The sequence below is a fragment of the Salvelinus namaycush genome, chromosome 3 (assembly GCF_016432855.1).
Source record: "Salvelinus namaycush isolate Seneca chromosome 3, SaNama_1.0, whole genome shotgun sequence".
Classification (NCBI taxonomy): domain Eukaryota; kingdom Metazoa; phylum Chordata; class Actinopteri; order Salmoniformes; family Salmonidae; genus Salvelinus; species Salvelinus namaycush.
In genome coordinates, this window is record NC_052309.1 from 61,745,117 (window position 1) to 61,763,272 (window position 18,156).

Here is an 18,156-nt window from a genome sequence, read left to right on the forward strand (position 1 = left end):
TAATGTTTTAGAAATTCATGAGTTTATTGTCGACAGAATCCCTGGACATGAATCTAGTGAGGCCTAACCAGAAGTAAAAACCTGGAAGGTTAGGAATTCTAAGACTCTTGCATGAGAAGTTAGATAAGCAACATTTACTGTGTGAAATGCAATGTTATCACCATCATTCTATTTCAATTATTATCACACACCCATTTTGATTGCTAGAACGAATGAAATAAATAATGAAAGTCCTAGATGGATAATAATGTACATGCAAGTCTGTATGAAGGCTGTATAGAAAGACCAGGGCATGGTGAATATTCCCTGTTGTCTCATAGTGAGATAACAGTACAGACTTGATGAAGGCTTTACTGGCAGTTGGATGCAGTTGGATGCTGAAGTTGGATGCTGAATGTACTCTTGAACTCTCTCTCAAATAGATCCTTCAATCTTTTGCCCATCCCACGCAACTCTGTATTATCCTTCATTAAAAAAAGACACACACATTTGTATAGAAAACATAATAAACTAGAAATGCATAAAACACAACTCATTTAGCCTAATTCATATTTGTTATGGATTAAACAAAGACACATTGTTAAAGTGTTATTCATGCATTAGCACAATTCCAAGATTTGTGTCTTGATGAGTCTTCACATTGGATACTGCAGTAGTGCAGTCTCACCCTGTTAAATGTGGCACAGTTGGTGAAGATAAGCAACACATCAGACACAAAGTGTTGCATTGACTGGTAGAGATTCTGCTGCAGCTTCTCCACAACCCTGTCCAGCCATATAGGGGTCTTTATCACACTGGTGTAGTTTCTCACCTGGCAATTGAACATACAGACGGAGATATGTGAACTTTGGCACACACACACACACACACACACACACACACACACACACACACACACACACACACACACACACACACACACACACACACACACACACACACACACAGAGAGAACCAAGCAAACTTACATTGATGCAAGGATCTGCCACAGCGATGTGTTCCTCGTCCGCATGGTAGAGACACAGCAGGAGGTACTGGCATTCCTGTCAGAGTAAACACACCTTTATGTGACTGGTCAAAGCTTGTTTACATTTAATTCTGAATAATTATTTCATGTCAAATATATGGTGACGCTTATAATGGACATGCAATTGGAGGCAGTTGGACCAATGGTAGAAGTCATTCATTCAGGCTCCTCACCAGTAGGTGGTCTGAGATTCGGCAGGTTAAGGCTTCCTGGTAGGTCATTTGTTTGGGGTAGCGCCACGGCTGACTGGTCCTCAGTACACAGAATGTACACATCCACGGACAATCATCCCTGTGATTACACACACACACACACACACACACACACACACACACACACACACACACACACACACACACATATTTCAAGAGTGCACAAATAAGCTGACAGCTAAGTTTACCTACACAGAACAAACAGACCTCTTGTATCAATCTCTTTCTCTCACTCTCATCAACCCTCAACTCTTCTCACCCCAGGATAGCATCATCCACATTAGGAAGATGACATCTCTGATGGAAGGAGCGAGGACACTTATCACAGCATATCAAGCTGCCCTGGCTTCTACAGATGAAGCAGTCGTCATCGTTATCGTGATCGTGCTGCCAAGACAGAGGAGAGGAAGGTGAGAAGGAATTGTTTAACAATCAAGCACCAACTGTCTGTTTGTGTGTTAACGAATATCGTACAGATTGTTTTCCCACACCCTCGGGTGTAAAACAAGGACATGCCTTATCACCAACTCTGTTTGCTATGTTTATTAATGATTTGGCAAAATAAATTAAACAGTTAAATACTGGAGTAAGATATGGTTATGAAATGCTGATTATATTATTTTGACGGCAGAAACTGAACAAAACCTGCGGGAAATGTTATTACGTGCAGTCAATTAGTTTTCAATTTTGTGGTGAAGACATTCTTGAGTTTACTGGCAATTATAAATATTTGGGTCTTTATTTTGATGAACATATGAACTTTCAATACAGCACATCTGCCCTGGCTGACTCAGCATGTAGAGCTTTTGGGAGATTTATAGGAAAAACAAGAACACTCAAAGATGTTGGTTATGCCACATATTCCAAACCTTATCAGACGTGTGTGTCCTGTTGTGGACTATTCAGCAGGAGTGTGAGTTGCTAAGAGGTATCTCAAAGCAGTACTTATTCTTTAGGTTTCCACATGTTTGCACCTATACTGGCAATAACTGGACTGGGAACCCTGTGAAGTGAGATGGAAGGCGTGCATGGTGAGACTTTGGAATAGACTGTTGGATATGCCTATTGCCAGACAAGTTTTTCAATGGGATCTCTTCACAGGAGGAGCCTGGGAAACCAAAATGTTGGTCGGCCCTTTTCCAGCAGCCTGACTTTTAACATTTGTACGAAGACCAAATTAAGGGAGATATAGATACTATTTAAAAACAACTGATGGTGTGATATGAAAATAAATGGGTGGGGGAGATGAATCATAAACCCAAATTGAGAACCTTTTGTTTGATTAAGGGTGAATTTGTGTTTGAGAGATACAGTATATTATGTGCAACCTACCTAAAAGCAAGAGATCGCTACGTGTAAGATCAGGGATATTGCCCGTGTAACAGTTTAACTTTACGTCCGTCCCCTCGCCCCGACCCGGGCGCGAACCAGGAAGCATCGTTACCACCCACGAAGCATCGTTACCCACCCATCCATCGTTACCCATCCATCGTTAACCACCCACGAAGCATCGTTACCCATCGCTCCACAAAGGCCGCGGCCCTTGCAGAGCAAGGGGAACCACTACTTCAAGTCTCAGAGCAAGTGACGTCACCGATTGAAAGGCTGCTAGCGCGCACCACCGCTACCTAGCTAGCCATTTTCACATCGGTTACATTCGTGCGTATTGAAACAGGTCGGTTAAATGGATTAGGAAAAACTAGGTAATTATTGTGACCTCGAAGAAATAGAGAATAACATTAATTTGATCATCTATTGCACTTTCTACAGCAATATATACATTTTTCCTTATTCCAGAAAGCCCACCAGATTTACCCTGGCAATATGTGGCTGAGTGATGAGGAGAAACTGAAATGTTTTTTTGTACATTTTGTATTTCTGTTTGCTGAATTTCTTGATAAAGCCTGGAATAAAAGAAAAAGGGCAACCTATAATTACATTCTAAAAGTATTTAGCTCCTATATAGCAAAGTGCACGTATGTGTATAGATTGTCTGTAGGGATGTCTTACAATCTTCTCTCTGATCTCACACTTGAATCTTCTCTTTGTGCAAGATCAGGTTGAAACACCTTCTGTTGAATTTTTCTGTATTTATGTATAATTTTTACTGATCTAGGGTTATTCTTATTATTGGTTGAAAAACCTTATCTACTATTATGCACTGATTTATTTTTCATTATTCATGCAGTGCACACTGCGCAGAACACCAGAAGAATTATCACTGAATTATCACTGTGAATCATTGTAATGTTTGTTTATGTGTCAATTAATCCTGTAAGGGATGGGTTGCCAACTGATGATTTGACACGAAAATGTCATTCATTCATTCATTCCCTTTACAGTGATGTTAAGAAACATTCATTGTTACAACTGAAGCATTTCTTTAACCAATGTGATTGGCTGATTGGTAAGTGGGTGCCACCATGTTCCCGAGGGTCGAGGGAGGAACGTACCCTGTCTTTGGCCGTGGAGCTGCACAGCTTGCACTTACACAGGAGAGAGTGGATGACCAAGATCTTACTCTGAAAATGAGAAACAAACAAAGACAGTAGTAGTACTAGTAAAACGTTTTTGAAGAAGGGAAATGTTTTCATCACAGGTCCTTAAAGACCTTGCAGACTATCTTAAACCGTTCCTTGTACAGTAGGTTGGTAAGTGCCAAACACACATTTTTTCTCTCTTCCTCTCTCTCTCTCTCTGTGTTCTCTTTCCGTCTGTACCTCGATGAGGACGCTGAGTGGTTTCCCGTCCCACTGGATGTCTTTCTTCCAGGAAGGATCTTCCAGAGCTGACTCCCCCGTCACAAACTCCACCGGGGTCATCCAGCACAGCTCCGTACGGATGCTCTTTCCACACGACCCTGGGGCAACAGAGAAGATAGGGGCAAAAGGAAAAACTCAAATGAAACCCTATTATAACCTTAATATACATTTTATATGGCGCATTACAGCTGACCAGAGGGACATGGGGCTATTGTAAAATAACATGTAGTGTATTGTCAACAATAGCTAAAAGTGTGTCATTTACTTTACTTTATTACGTTTATTTTTTGCAGGAACATTTTCAGTAAAAGTGCCCGTTTTAGCCAGTCGGAAAACTTTCTACCGTAGTCCCTGGGCAGTACAGACAATGAGCACATACAGAACAGAGAGCAGCAACATATGACAACTAACACTTAGTATGCAGACAGACAGAGCAATGACACAAAAAGCAACCAAACAAAAGACAGAAAATTAACAAACAATATCTACACACCTAACAAACTACAGACAGGTTGATTGTTGCATAGTTACGTGTGGCTGAAAGCAGTGAGTTCCAGACATGGGAAGCTCTCACAGTGAAAGCCGTCTGACTGAAGGTGCTTTTCCTGAAGGGAACTATACAGTCACCTCTCATGGCAGACCTTGTGGATCTGCTGAAATGGGTTTTCTGCTTGATAAAAGCACTAAGTGGGGGCAGTATTTGAGGTGCAGCCAGAGAAAGAGGGTTGCCAACATGTAAAAGTGTCTCCAGTACCTTCAATAGTTTCAAAGACATGGCAATAGCTATAGAATGTTGTTTATTAAACCTTGAGAGAATAAAATATGTACCTGATGCAAACCGATCATTATGTAGCATTCCATTGATGGCTCCACAGGTGACTTTGAAGACAGTCTTTTTCACACCACAATGGCTGCCTCCTGTACTGCTCTCTTCAGCAGTGTTTGCCTGATCTCTTCTCTCTCCTTCCTCTCTTTCCTGCTCAGCTTCTTCTTCCTCCTCCTCATCATCGTCATCCTCCTCAGATTCTGAAGTAAAGATAAACAAAGAGGATTAGGGAAAGATGGTTTATTATATAAGTGTGAAGGGTCAGGCCTGTGTTATTCACAAAACCCTATAACAACAAAAACACATAGTTAGAGAGACAACACCATCCCCTTTACCAGATAGTCATGTCTAAAGGATTCAGAAAGATTCCATTGAGTTGTGATTGGTGTACATACCTGTGCTTGAGCCCGCTGATTGGTTGAAGGGAAACAGTGCTCTCTTGGCCTAGATAGGAGAAAAGGGACAGACCACTTTTACATATATCAGTCACATAATAGACTCTTCTTTATCCAATATGGTAAGAACATGGACAAACAAAATGGTCACTGGTCAAAGTATGATCACGCACAAGAAATATAAATTCATGCCCGTATAAACATCACAATATCAACAGATAAAGCTAAGCTGTTGTCAAGTTTAGGTGTCTCAATAAAACTGATCCATGACTAACAATCATAAACAACATGTACTCAGATGCTATGACGATGCAGCACTTTCTATGCATTTTCAATGGTCCCACATGTTCCTATGCCCAGTATGGTATAAGGTTGTACTTACAGAAGCTGAATTACCATGATGTGTTACCGTTTTATTAATTCATAAGGGACCTCCGAACAGTTATTCAGTTATTACAAAGTAATTTTTACATAGAATGATGTGGGTGAACTGTTATCTAGATATACAGTATGATGTGGATGTACTAAGCATTTGAGGGCATTTGTACAACTAAATAGTCAAATAAAGTTTGACTGTTAATCCAGAGGATGTGGTATATTGAAAGTTTGGTCTCCTACCTGTGCGCTCTTTCTTCTTTTAAAGTCTGGTGAAGTTAAATGACCTTCCTGAGGTTGGTGGGATGATGATGGGAGGGGTTAGAGAAAGGGGGACAGACATTGCTTTTGAGTGTCTGAATGGAACATCAGTGAAATAACTGTACAGTTTGTTTCTTTACAGAAAAACAAAAAGGGTATAATGTATAGCTATAGTTCGTTGCTCTGTCTGGCCCAATTTTCTGGTATATGTAATGATAAACCGATATGCTGTGGTAAGAGTAGGGGAGACCGGGGTTGGTTGTCTCACGGGTTGGTTGTCACAGTGCTAATTACTACGAACCGAAATGGAGCTGTGTGAATTCTTCAAAATAACTCATCCACCTGGTCAGTTCATGTCAGCATGACAAAACATTGAGGTGAGGGGACTGTATTTTTTATAAGTACAAGTAAAACAATGTGTGATATTTTCTATTTTCTTTGTAAATGTTTGAATTATGGGAGTATCCATGAACACGTACATTTGTTGAAAAGAGGAAAAAGGGAGAGCTATATTTCAAACCTATTTCTGAGTCCCTAGGTCAAGCCACGAGTTAACTAGCATCTTAAACTATTGAGTCATATCCCAGTCTACCTATTTACTTATTTTTATTTAAATTTTTTTTTACCTTTATTTAACTAGGCAAGTCAGTTAAGAACACCGAACGACTTAAAAAAAATATTATATGAGCAAAAAATATTCCACTTTATTTGGAATGGCAAGCCAGGCAAAATTAAACCGGCATATTTATATAATGAATATGCATTCGGAGGGTGGACATGATTAAAGCCTTGAACCTCTCACTAAAGGCTTCAGCCATACAAACGTTGTACTGAAATCCGAACTGGTTTTCCAGCAGATTAGTAAGAATGGCTCACCCCATGTTAAAAATAGCCTTTTTCCCTTTATTCAGATTACAACTTCTCACTTTCGGTTATTTGAGAATAAAATGATCTCCAGAATATTGCTATTTTTAAAACAGGCTATAGAAAGCTGGTTGCAATTTCAGTTTTATGCATCAGAAAAGACAGAACAAATATTACAACAAATATTATGGTTCAACTCAAATATACTAAAATATACAAATATACTAAAAAATGATATAATCTTTGTTAATGATATCATAAATATGACTGTTGGAGTTGTCACACATGCAGCTAACAAAAATATATGGAAATATGCTATATCCAAATTTACAACCAACTGATTGCAGCATTACTACACAAATAAAGAGGCATGTGGAAGGGGAAGAAGGTAAGGAAGTTGTCTGTCGACCCTACATTAAAGACCAAAATTTGTTAAAGAAAATTGTGATTACAAAAAAGTATACCAGTTTCATTTAAGAACCGAAAAATTGAAAGCTGCGCAAAATAGTTAGGAAGAGATTTCGATGTGCCGATTCCATAGCACGTGGTTTTTGAACTGATACACAAAACAACACTGGATTAAAAAGTTTGTTTTTCCATTTAATTATTATACTAAATTCTTGCAACCAATAGAATGTAATGTATATGAGGGATACAACCAATCCCAGCTCTGGAGATTTTGCTGCAAAGAGACAGAATCATTAGATCACTTGTTTTGGTATTGCCCATATGTAGGGCGGCAGTAAAATGTATTTTTATTCTTTTAAGGCATAAAATGCAGAATTTTATTAGGAATATTGTTTGATCAAAGAAAGGCTATTTCTAAGAATCTGTTTGCTACATTCTTCACCTCTTGTTACAAAAGCAATAAGCAACAATCAAGCATTGTGACAACCAACCCCATACTATGTGACATCTAACCCCACGATGGGGCTGGTTGTCACAAGTGGACAGAGTGTGTTTGAAAGCTTATAAAATTAAATAAAATGTTATTTGTCACGCTTTAGATAATAAACAGTAGCAGCAGCATATGTGGTGAGAGTGAAAATGTGTGTGTGTGTGTGAGCGGTGTTAGTATGCATGTGTGTGCATGTTATGTGTGTGGGTGTTCGGGATTGACATCGGTAACCGGGATCCCGGGACTGTCCCGGAAACACTTACACTTCCCATTTCCTTAAGAAATGTAATGACATTTTCCCCCAATGTCGGCACTAATGCAATTCCATAAAATACACAACATGAGCAGCATTAGATTAGCAAAAAATAAAATTATCCTAACAGGTTGTCGCATGGAAGCCTTGAGCTTAGCGTATTTACTTCACACAAAGTGAGCATGAATTCAAAGCACACGCATAATTGACACTGCCGGACTGCACACGCGACCCGAATGCAGGTAATAAAACCTACAGGGTCTAACCCCTAAGTACGGCCTATAAAAGAAAGTGTGCCTCTTTGAGCTGTCATTGTGACTCTTCAGACAGTCACACATTTGATAGGTCGATGCACAATTCACTACATATGCGTCTCTGTCACAGACATGAAGTCTGTTAACAATTCAGATAGGCATGAGGGAAAAGGCTATCTTCTCCTGTCCTAGAGCCTAGTTGTCACGCCCTGACCTTAGAGAGCTTTTTATGTCTCTATTTTGGTTTGGTCAGGGTGTGATTTGGGTGGGCATTCTATGTTCTTTTTTCTATGTTTTGTATTTCTTTGTTTTGGCCGGGTATGGTTCTCAATCAGGGACAGCTGACTATCGTTGTCTCTGATTGGGAACCATACTTAGGTAGCTTTTCCCCACCGATGCTTTGTGGGTAGTTATTTTCTGTTTTGTGTTTCTGCACCTGACAGGACTGTTTCGGTTTCGTTCATTCTCTTTGTTATTTTGTTATAGTGTTCAGTTTAAATAAAAAGCATGAACACTTACCACGCTGCGCTTTGGTCCGATTATTCCTCATCCGACGACAACACCCGTTACACCTAGGCTACTTTCCTATCCAATCCCACTGAAACCCCAAATCCTGACTCCTGTCACGCATGAAAATTCCTAACTTTATTCTGTAATATATAGGTTGCATTCTGAAAGCACGTCTCTTGCCTACACATATCAAAATACCGCTATAACATTTCCCCGCTTCTCTGCGCTGTCTCGTACTAGCTGCCCATATGAGAGCTTCGGTAGAGAATGTGTGATCACCAAACGATATGAGAGTAGATATGGATATTAAGATACCTTGATATTCAAACTATTTACACTCTTCACTTTCCCGTTATTCATGAGCTGATCTGGTATCTTTATAATAATCAACTAGACTTTGCCAAAATATTCTGACATTCGTTGATTATTAGGTTATCTTGCAAGCTTAGCAACTTTGGTCATTTGAATTGTCATTTGGCTGCGGTTTGTATGATTTGACAATGCTATAGTCGGGTTGTGCTCTGTGCGTCCTGAACGTGCTCTGTGTCGAGATAGCCTACTGCTGAAATGCGCTGAATTAATTGACAAACATGATAACGCTCAGAATTTATGAACGGACGGTTTTGCAATTCACAACAATGTCATTGGCGATTAAAGATCATTCTATCAAGGCGTCACCACAGATCTGTGTTCGATCCCGGGCTGTGTCGCAGCCGGCCGCAACCGGGTGACCCATGATACGGCGCACAATTGGCCCAGCGTCGTTCGGGTTTGGGGAGGGTTTGGCCGGCTGGGATGTCCTTGTCCCATCGCGCTCTAGTGACTCCTTGTGGCGGCCGGGCGCATGCACGCTGACTTCAGGTCACCAGCTCTACGGTGTTTCCTCCGACACATTGGTGCGGCTGGCTTCCGGGTTAAGCAAGCAGTTTTATTTGCTCTGAAATCTTTACGTAATGGTGCAGCCCAGCCGACAAGGTGGTGCAGCCCCCTCTTATTTGGGGAGAACCCTGGCATAGGGACCATATCTTTAAAAACGCTTTAAATGGGCACTTCCGGTTGTTGTGGAATTTCCCGGGACTCTGGATAATTATGAATTATTCCTAGTATTGAGTCTTGGTAGATTCTCTGGAAAATATGAATCCCAAGTGGATATGGGTGTTTTTATGTATGTGGGTCGGGTGTCAGTGTAAGTATGTGTGAATGTGTGGGTAGAGTCCAGGTTGTGTGCATAAAGTCAGTGCAAGAGAGTTATTGCAAAAAAGGGTCAATGCAGGTTGTCTGGGTAGCCATTTGATTAGCTTTTTAGCAGCCTTCTTTAGAAGTCTTATGGATTGGAGGTAGAAGCTGTTCAGGGTCCTGTTGGTTTCAGACTTGGTGCATTGGTAACGCTTACCATGCGGTAGCAGAATTAACAGTCTATGGCTTGGGTGGCTGGAGTCTTTGACATTTTTTGGTACTTCCTCTGACACTGCCTGGTATAGAGGTCCTGGATGGCAGGGAGTTTGGCCCCAGTGATGTACAGGGCCATACGCACTACCCTTTGTAGTGCCTTGCGGTTGGATGCCAAGCAGTTGCCATACCAAGTGATGATGCAGCCAGTCAAGATGCTCTCAATGGTGCAGATGTAGAACTTTTTGAGGATCATGCTAAATCTTTTCAGCTTCCTCAGGAGGAATAGGCGTTGTCGTACCCTCTTCATGACCGTGTTGGTGTGTTTGGACCATGATAGATCCTTAGTGATGTGGACACCGAGGAACTTGAAGCTCTCGACCGGCTCCACTACAGCCCTGTCGATGTGAATGGGGGTGTGCTCGGCCCTCCGTTTCCTGTAGTCCACGATCAGTTCCTTTGTTTTGCTGACGTTGAGGGAGAGGTTGTTGTCGTGGGACTAGGAGGTCTCTGACCTCCTCAATTTAGGTTCTCAACTTTGTCGGTGATCAGGCCTACTACCGTAATGTCGTCGGCAAACTTAATGATGGTGTTGGAGTCGTGCGTGGCCACGCAGTCGTGGGTGAACAGGGAGTACAGGAGGGGACTAAGCACGCATCCCTGAGGGGCCCTGGTCTTGAGGGTCAGTGTGGCAGATGTGTTGTTGCCTACCAGTGGTTTCTTTGCAGCAATTTGACCATGAAGGCCTGATTCAAGCAGTCTCCTCTGAACAGTTGATGTTGAGATGTGTCTGTTACTTGAACTCTGTGAAGCATATATTTGCGCTGCAATCTGAGGTGCAGTTAACTCTAACTAACTTATCCTCTGCAGCAGAGGTAACTCTGGGGCTTCCTTTCCTGTAGCGGTCCTCATGAGAACCAGTTTAATCATAGCCCTTGATGGTTTTTGCAAATGCACTTGATGAAACTTTCAAAGTTCTTGACATTTTCCGGATTGACTAACCTTCATGTCTTAAAGTAATGATGGACTGTCATTTCTCTTTGCTTATTTAAGCTGTTCTTGCCATAATATGGACTTGGTAAAATACCAAATAGGGTTATCTTCTGTACCTTGTCACAACACAGCTGATTGGCTCAAATGCATTAAGAAGGAAATAAATTCCACAAATTAACTTAACAAGGCTCATCTGTTGGTTTGAAATGCATTCCAGGTGACTACCTCATGAAGCTGGTTGAGAGAATACCAAGATTGTGCAAAGCTGTCATCAAGGCAAATGGTGGCTACTTTGAAGAATGTCAAATATAAAATATATTTGGATTTGTTTCACACTTTTTTGGTTACTACAAGATTCCATATGTGTTATTTCATAGTTTTGATGTCTTCACTATTATTCCACAATGTAGAATACAATGAAGAATACAATGTAGAATAATAGTACAAATAAAGAAAAACCCTGGAATGAGTAGGTGTGTCCAAACTTTTGACTGGTACTGTATATATATCCCAGAGTGTAGTATTGTATGGAAACATTGTCCAAATGACATAGGCCTGATTAGAGTATGAAAAGTGACCAAGCTGTTCAACTTTTCTGTGTTTTATTTGATGATTTTAAATCAATTGTATCCACGTCTGGTTGAATTGTGTTTTTAAATGGTCAAATAAATTAAATTAAAATATTTGCTGTACCTGGATCAGTTCTCCCAGAGTGGTGCCTCTACAGTGTATACTGTACTTCCAGTTCTTTCTGCTCTTCTTCCCCCCAAACTCCTCAAAGCCACTTGGGGTGAACCAGCGATCCTGGACCACAATGCACCTCTCCACTGAAAAAAAAAACAATGAGGAAGTCAGACATCAACCAGCAACCCTGAACCACAATGCATCTCTCCCCTGAGACAAACCAATGAGGAAGTCAGACATCATACACACCACCACAAATTAAAACCATGCAAAGTCAAATAGACTGTAGTAGTACACATGTGCCTGACTGTGATTAAAACATGGGTCTCCTGCACATCACAATACTGTGTTAACCCACTAAAGTCTATGCATTAGATTTGGGCCCGTATTCACAAAGGGTCTCAGAGTAGAACATTTATCGTGAGTGCTGATGGGTAAAAAACTATAGCTATCCTTGAAGCCTTTAGTCATAAGAGTCACACCAAGTCGACAGATATTTAGGACACCTCATGAGCTGTCCTAACCAGTTAAGGGTTATCAGCAGGTGTCTTGGTAATAGAAAAATGCAGAGAGTCAGTGGTTCCTGCGCCACATGCAATTACTTAGGTGTGGTTAAAATAATGTTTTGATATGATCAGTCCATAAATAATCTAGACCTACTGTACATGTAACAGTATGTCTTGAGCTTTTGACAATGATGTCACATGAGACCTATTTCACAACTATATGCCTAAATACTTATAACCACTAGGCTAATAAATAAACACGTTTTTCTTTTGATTATTTATTTACCTACATAACATCACATTGTTAAAATAATATGTCAAAATTGGGTATGCCTATGAATTGGGCAATTGAAGACATCTAGGGCTTATGTTAACTTTGTGTTCGATAAAAATGATAGACCTTTCAAACGATGAATGCAACGTTATTGGCAAGTGAATTGATGCCTAATGTGCCAAAAAATTTCAGAGTTGATATCACGGTAATATTAGCAAAATTCCACTTTTAAGAACCATCCGAATTGGTTAAAAAAAGAGATGCATGTCAACATATTAGAGTAGGCAAAGTGATCGTGCCGGCGAAAATAATATCCAACTTTTTACCATTGCAACATTTTATGTAGGCTACAGTCACATTCACCATGGTTGCATGTTACCTATAGAGTTCACAGCTGGTAATGCCTCCTCGCGATTGGTTATTCCCCATTTGCAATGTCAATGAGCCTCATCACTATCTTTCCTTTGCGGTACCTCAAACTGTAATGATTACCAGCTGAGATAAAGGTTTATGAGTTGATTTTACTCCTGGTTCAGAATTTGTGTCCAAAAATGGATGTAGCAACTGCAGATTGACCCTTTTAATGTCTCAGGCATGGTTATTCTAGCCGAACCACATCCACCATTACACACAAACATATCATATTAAGTCCATTGTTACGGCGTACCTTTGGCCAGCTTGTTCCTGATGAGCATGCCTTCCTTGTCCCCACAGGTGACTGGGAGCTGGGTCTTGTAGATGGGCCAGTTCCAGATGTCAGATTTCTCCCCCTTACAAAAAGGAGAACCTGCATTGGGACATGTTGGGGACAGTCATTAAGATGTGACTTGAAAATAAAAATGAAAATATTCCCTCCCCCCACTACTTCCTACGCTATGAATTCAGGAGTCAATATTTACTCAAGAAAATGTCTGTTTGAAGTTACAGAGGTACTTTAGACTTTCTGATTCAAGGCCTCCTCTTTCCCCCAGGGAACATGAAGCCTGGGACTCACAGTATTTGACCCTCTGGACTTTCTTCTTCTGACTGGGGGTGGACTGGGTGGACGTGCTGGGCTTGCCCTTCTCTGCACTCTCACTTCTCTTTTTACTCTTTTTCCTTCCTGTCTTCTTCTCCTCCTCCTCCTCCTCATCCTCTTCCTCTTCTCCATCCGCTGAAGCCTTCTTCTTCTTATCCTCCTCCTCCTCTTCCTTCTCCACCTTCTCTGGCAGTTTCTCATAGAATGTGAACGACCCTACAAGGGATTGGAGGCAAAATTGAGCCAACCATGCAACCTAATTCATGTATACCTAATAGCAAATTATATTAAATACAAATTTGACAAGGCTTTGAACCTCAACTTCAAAGTATCCACCATTGTGGCTACATTTATATTAAACTAGGAGTTGGAATTATATATAGATATTAACCTATCCATACAAATGCCATAATAATACAATAATAAGAGTGAAGACTCCAGAACTGACCGTCCAGCAGGCTGTTTCGTAGCAGGCGTAACGTGGGGTACTGCAGCAGGAGGTGGTCCCTGAACACACAGTTCCAGAACACCTTGATGCTGTCGGGCCTCTCTGACTCCACCCAGTCCAACACCTGGTACACACCCTTCTCCCTCACCTCCTTACTCCTACACCGAATCAGCTTCTGCAGGAGGGGTCAAATACAAAACCATGGTCAAATTGTGGCTGGTGTAGAGTGATACTTGATTCTCTAGAAGCAACTACCATCCCAATCAGTTCATGTGACAGAGTGGAATTAATGGACACACGTCAGGTATTACTAATCAATGATCATCAACTCCAATGTCCACTCTTACAATAACATTCAAAGACCTGTTATTTATATTGTTTGTACCCAGCTTGTAATAGGACAGTGAATGGTCTTAGTGTACACAGAACACTCTTAGAATTATTGTTGACCCGATGAACCCTGGAGATCCTCAAGGAACCTCTAGCAGTCAAACCGGGAAATGGTTACAATCTTTTTCCACCATTCATTTTTCCCATCATTTTTTAAAAACACTTAAAATAAGGGCTGTGTTTCATGTAGGCTTACCCTGGCATGACGTTTTGATAACCGTGTAAATCTCTCTAGGACAAGGTGACTTTTATCAATATATTTGCCTGTATTTACCCCCCCAAAAAATGAAATGCTAATTAGCTACTAATGTGGTTATCATAAAGAACAACAAATTCCATGATGATCTGGACGAGTCTGATGAATCGAGGCATAGGTAAGAATCTCTGGATTAACTATCTAACGTTAGCTAAATGTAGTCATTAATAAATGATTTACATTTCTTTAAATGGAAAATTCTGTGAAATGTCTTGTGCAAGTTTAAAATTGACACAATGCCTGTTAGTAAAGGTGTCAGCTAGAAATGACGTGCAGGAGTTTGCAGGGATTTGTAGTCTTGCAGGATGTCTACTTTGACGCTAATTGGCATTTTAGAATCTGAGCATAAATAGAGCCGATTGATAAAAGTCACCTTGTCCGAGAGAGATTAAGTGCAGTCCTCCAGAGGAATTAATTGAATTACTATACAGTAATACAGTATTTCAATAAAATGTTTCAAGGACAAAATTACATGTATTTAAGTATTTTTTGTTGTTGTTTTGGGGAAAGTAACATTAGTACAAAAATAAAATAGTTTAAGGAAAATGTTTTTATTTCTTTTATTTATGTTTAGCTCACATTCTATAATTTAAAGTATGTATTAATGTGTCTGCAATACAATAAACTCGTCAAAAATGTATGTACGGTGGCTTCAATACAGCACCCACTGTCAGTCATCCAGGGTTTATACACATCATTGACCTTGTAATGGGAATTTTAATGTTTGTGCTTTCCTTATAACTCATTTCTATGTTCTATTCATGCGCTGTTCTATAAACCTATTTCTGTGTTCATGCAAGTGGTTGACTGAACAAATCCTCCTCTTATCAGTAGCTGCAATTTGGCAGTACGCCCAGACCTTGTTTTGAGAACAAACAAAAGATAGGTCTCAAGGTCTCAGCTTAGAGAGGAGAAGCCTCGTGAGGTGTTGGTCGGTCACATGTTATGAACCAGTATTGGCCGGTCACATGAATGAAACAAAACGGTAATGATTAATGAATTATGGTACTATGGTGCATTGAGTTGGTTGGAACCTCTCCAGCGCGCTGACGATAAACAATGATTCATTTAAGATTGACTTCGAGTGTCCTTTTGTAAGAATTGCCACAACAACCTTTACACGGGGGGTTCTCTCGAAGACCCTCAAATATCCTTTTCAGAGCGGTTCCTCAAGGAACCTTTTTCAACCGGAAAGGTTCAGCTGGTGGTGCAACCCAACATGTTCTTCCAGGAACCTTCACTTGCAAAATAGGAGGACGAATTCTACCCAAAAATTTTTGTAGACTACAATTTGTTTTGTTACAGTGTCGGATCAGGGTTTTATTCGGTAGAGTAAAGTAGAATACTACAGTACAGTATAGTAAGGTGTTCAGTAGAGTTTAAATCAGTAGAGTACAGTACAGTACAGTTTAGTTCAGTAGAGTCCATTAGAGTAAAGTATTAAACATTACAGATCATTATACTGAACTATACTCTTCTATGCTGTACTCTAATGTATGGAACTACACATGCTTTTATTTACTGTACTGTGCTCTACTGTATTGTACTGTCCTCTACTGTACTGTAGTCAACTTTTCTTTACTGTAATGTAATGTACTGTGCTGTGCTGTGCTGTCCAAACTTGTGGAACACAGATGTCTATGATTGGTTCAGATTTGATCAGTTTCAGACATAGACGTACGTCTATGTTGGGCCAAATCAAGGCCAGTCCGGATCGAAACAAATCTGAACCAATTATATTCATTGGCCGTGCTTAGTGGGATTTAATTTATCATTGCTTGGTAAACCCATTTTTTCCAAAAACAAATCCCAGACATGCCACTATGCAAATGTTATGCCATTAGTAATCGTAACATGTCATCCATATTACTTTTTAGATTTTATATTGAATAGCATATAAAAAAGTATGTTTTAATACTGGTCACAATTGTGACTGATGGGAACATGCAGTGTTCTGACTATAATGAAATTAAGACACATTTACCCCTATTCCTCAGCCGCAATATCTATATACAGTGCATTCGGAAAGTATTCAGACCCCTAGACTTTTTCAAGGTTTTGTTACGGTACAGCCTTATTCTAAAATTGATTACATTGTTGTTTTTCCCTCATCAATCTACACACAATACCCCATAATGACAAAGCAAAAACAGTTTAAGATATTTTTGTAAAATAATAAAATAAAAAAACACAGAAATATCACATTTACATAAGTATTCAGACCCTTTACTCAGTACTTTGTTGAAGCACCTTTGGCAGTGATTACAGCCTCGAGTCTTCTTGGGTATGAAGCTACAAGCTTGGCACACCTGTATTTGGGGAGTTTTTCCCATTCTTCTCTGCAGATCCTCTCAAGCTCTGTCAGGTTGAATAGGGAACGTCGTTCCACAGCTATTTTCAGGTCTCTCCAGAGACGTTTCGATTGTGTTCAAGTCCAGGCTCTGGCTGGGCCCCTCAAGGACATTCATAAACTTGTCCCGAAGCCACTCCTGCGTTGTCTTGGCTGTGTGCTTAGGGTCGTTGTCCTGTTGGAAGGTGAACCTTTGTCCCAGTCGGAGGTCCTGAGCACTCCGTTACTCTTTCCCTCAATCCTGACTAGTCTCCCAGTCCCTGCCGCTAAAAAACATCCCCACAGCATGACGTTGCCACCACCATACCTTCACTGTAGGGATGGAGCCAGGTTTCCTCCAGACGTGAAACTCAGCATTGTACTGCAGCCCACTTACCCACACACCTAAACCCAATTACTCACACACCCCAGCCCTGTGACTCCTATGCCCTAACCCTAACACCCTAACACCCACATGCCAATACCCTAATATTGATACAATCAAGTACCGATACACTGATATCCTAGCCCTAAATGCCCTATTTACTAATCATAAACCCCAGTTCCTTTGCCAATACACCTCATCCCTGTTACTTGCCTATATCAGCCCTGTTACCCACTTTCCTTAGGCCTGTATTCCCCAAGTCACCAACAGTAACCTACAGATAACTGACAAAATAAAGGAAAGAACAATATAATGTGTCTTAATAGGGCGTTGGGCCACCACAAGTCGTCAGAACAGCTTCAATGCGCCTTGGCATAGATTTTACAAGTGTATGGAAATCTATTGGAGGGATGTGACACCATTCTTCCACGAGAAATTCCATCATTTGGTGTTTTGTTGATGCTCGTGGAAAAAGGTGTCCCAGGCACCGCTCCAGAATCTCCTATAAGTGTTCAACTTGGTTGAGATCTGGTGACTGAGACGGTCATGGCATATGGTTTTCAATGTTTTCATGCTCATCAAACCATTCAGTCACCACTCCTGCCCTGTGGATGGGGGCATTGTCATCCTGGAAGAGACCACTCCCATCAGGTGAGAAATGACTCATCATAGATTGAAGGTGATCACTCAGAATGGCTGTGTATTTATTGGTGCTTACTTTGCCCTCTAAGATATTGAGTAAACCTAAACCATGTCAGGAAAATGCACCACACACCATAACAGAGCCGCCAGAACTTTAATTTTAAGTGTTTATTTTATTGTTTCAGTTACCTGTATATCCAGCTAG

General features: G+C 40.6%; 1 protein-coding gene across 2 annotated transcripts in view; it reads right to left on the minus strand.

Annotated features, from left to right (window-relative positions):
* The window catches only part of LOC120034413 (nuclear body protein SP140-like protein), a 25,693-nt gene continuing 7,537 nt past the window's right edge, over nucleotides 1-18,156 (minus strand). Inside the window, exons 2-15 of one of the 2 annotated variants that reach the window (XM_038980958.1) lie at nucleotides 13,950-14,124; nucleotides 13,478-13,717; nucleotides 13,151-13,270; nucleotides 11,713-11,846; nucleotides 5,841-5,888; nucleotides 5,223-5,271; nucleotides 4,830-5,027; nucleotides 3,960-4,099; nucleotides 3,693-3,761; nucleotides 1,499-1,626; nucleotides 1,201-1,318; nucleotides 969-1,043; nucleotides 668-811; nucleotides 1-464 (exon numbers count right to left, since the gene is read on the minus strand). In XM_038980958.1, the coding sequence (XP_038836886.1) occupies nucleotides 351-464; nucleotides 668-811; nucleotides 969-1,043; nucleotides 1,201-1,318; nucleotides 1,499-1,626; nucleotides 3,693-3,761; nucleotides 3,960-4,099; nucleotides 4,830-5,027; nucleotides 5,223-5,271; nucleotides 5,841-5,888; nucleotides 11,713-11,846; nucleotides 13,151-13,270; nucleotides 13,478-13,717; nucleotides 13,950-14,124 (1,752 nt within the window). In that variant the 3' untranslated portion in view covers nucleotides 1-350. The remainder of the gene's footprint in view (nucleotides 465-667; nucleotides 812-968; nucleotides 1,044-1,200; nucleotides 1,319-1,498; nucleotides 1,627-3,692; nucleotides 3,762-3,959; nucleotides 4,100-4,829; nucleotides 5,028-5,222; nucleotides 5,272-5,840; nucleotides 5,889-11,712; nucleotides 11,847-13,150; nucleotides 13,271-13,477; nucleotides 13,718-13,949; nucleotides 14,125-18,156) is intronic. The other variant, XM_038980967.1, reaches the window with a different exon arrangement.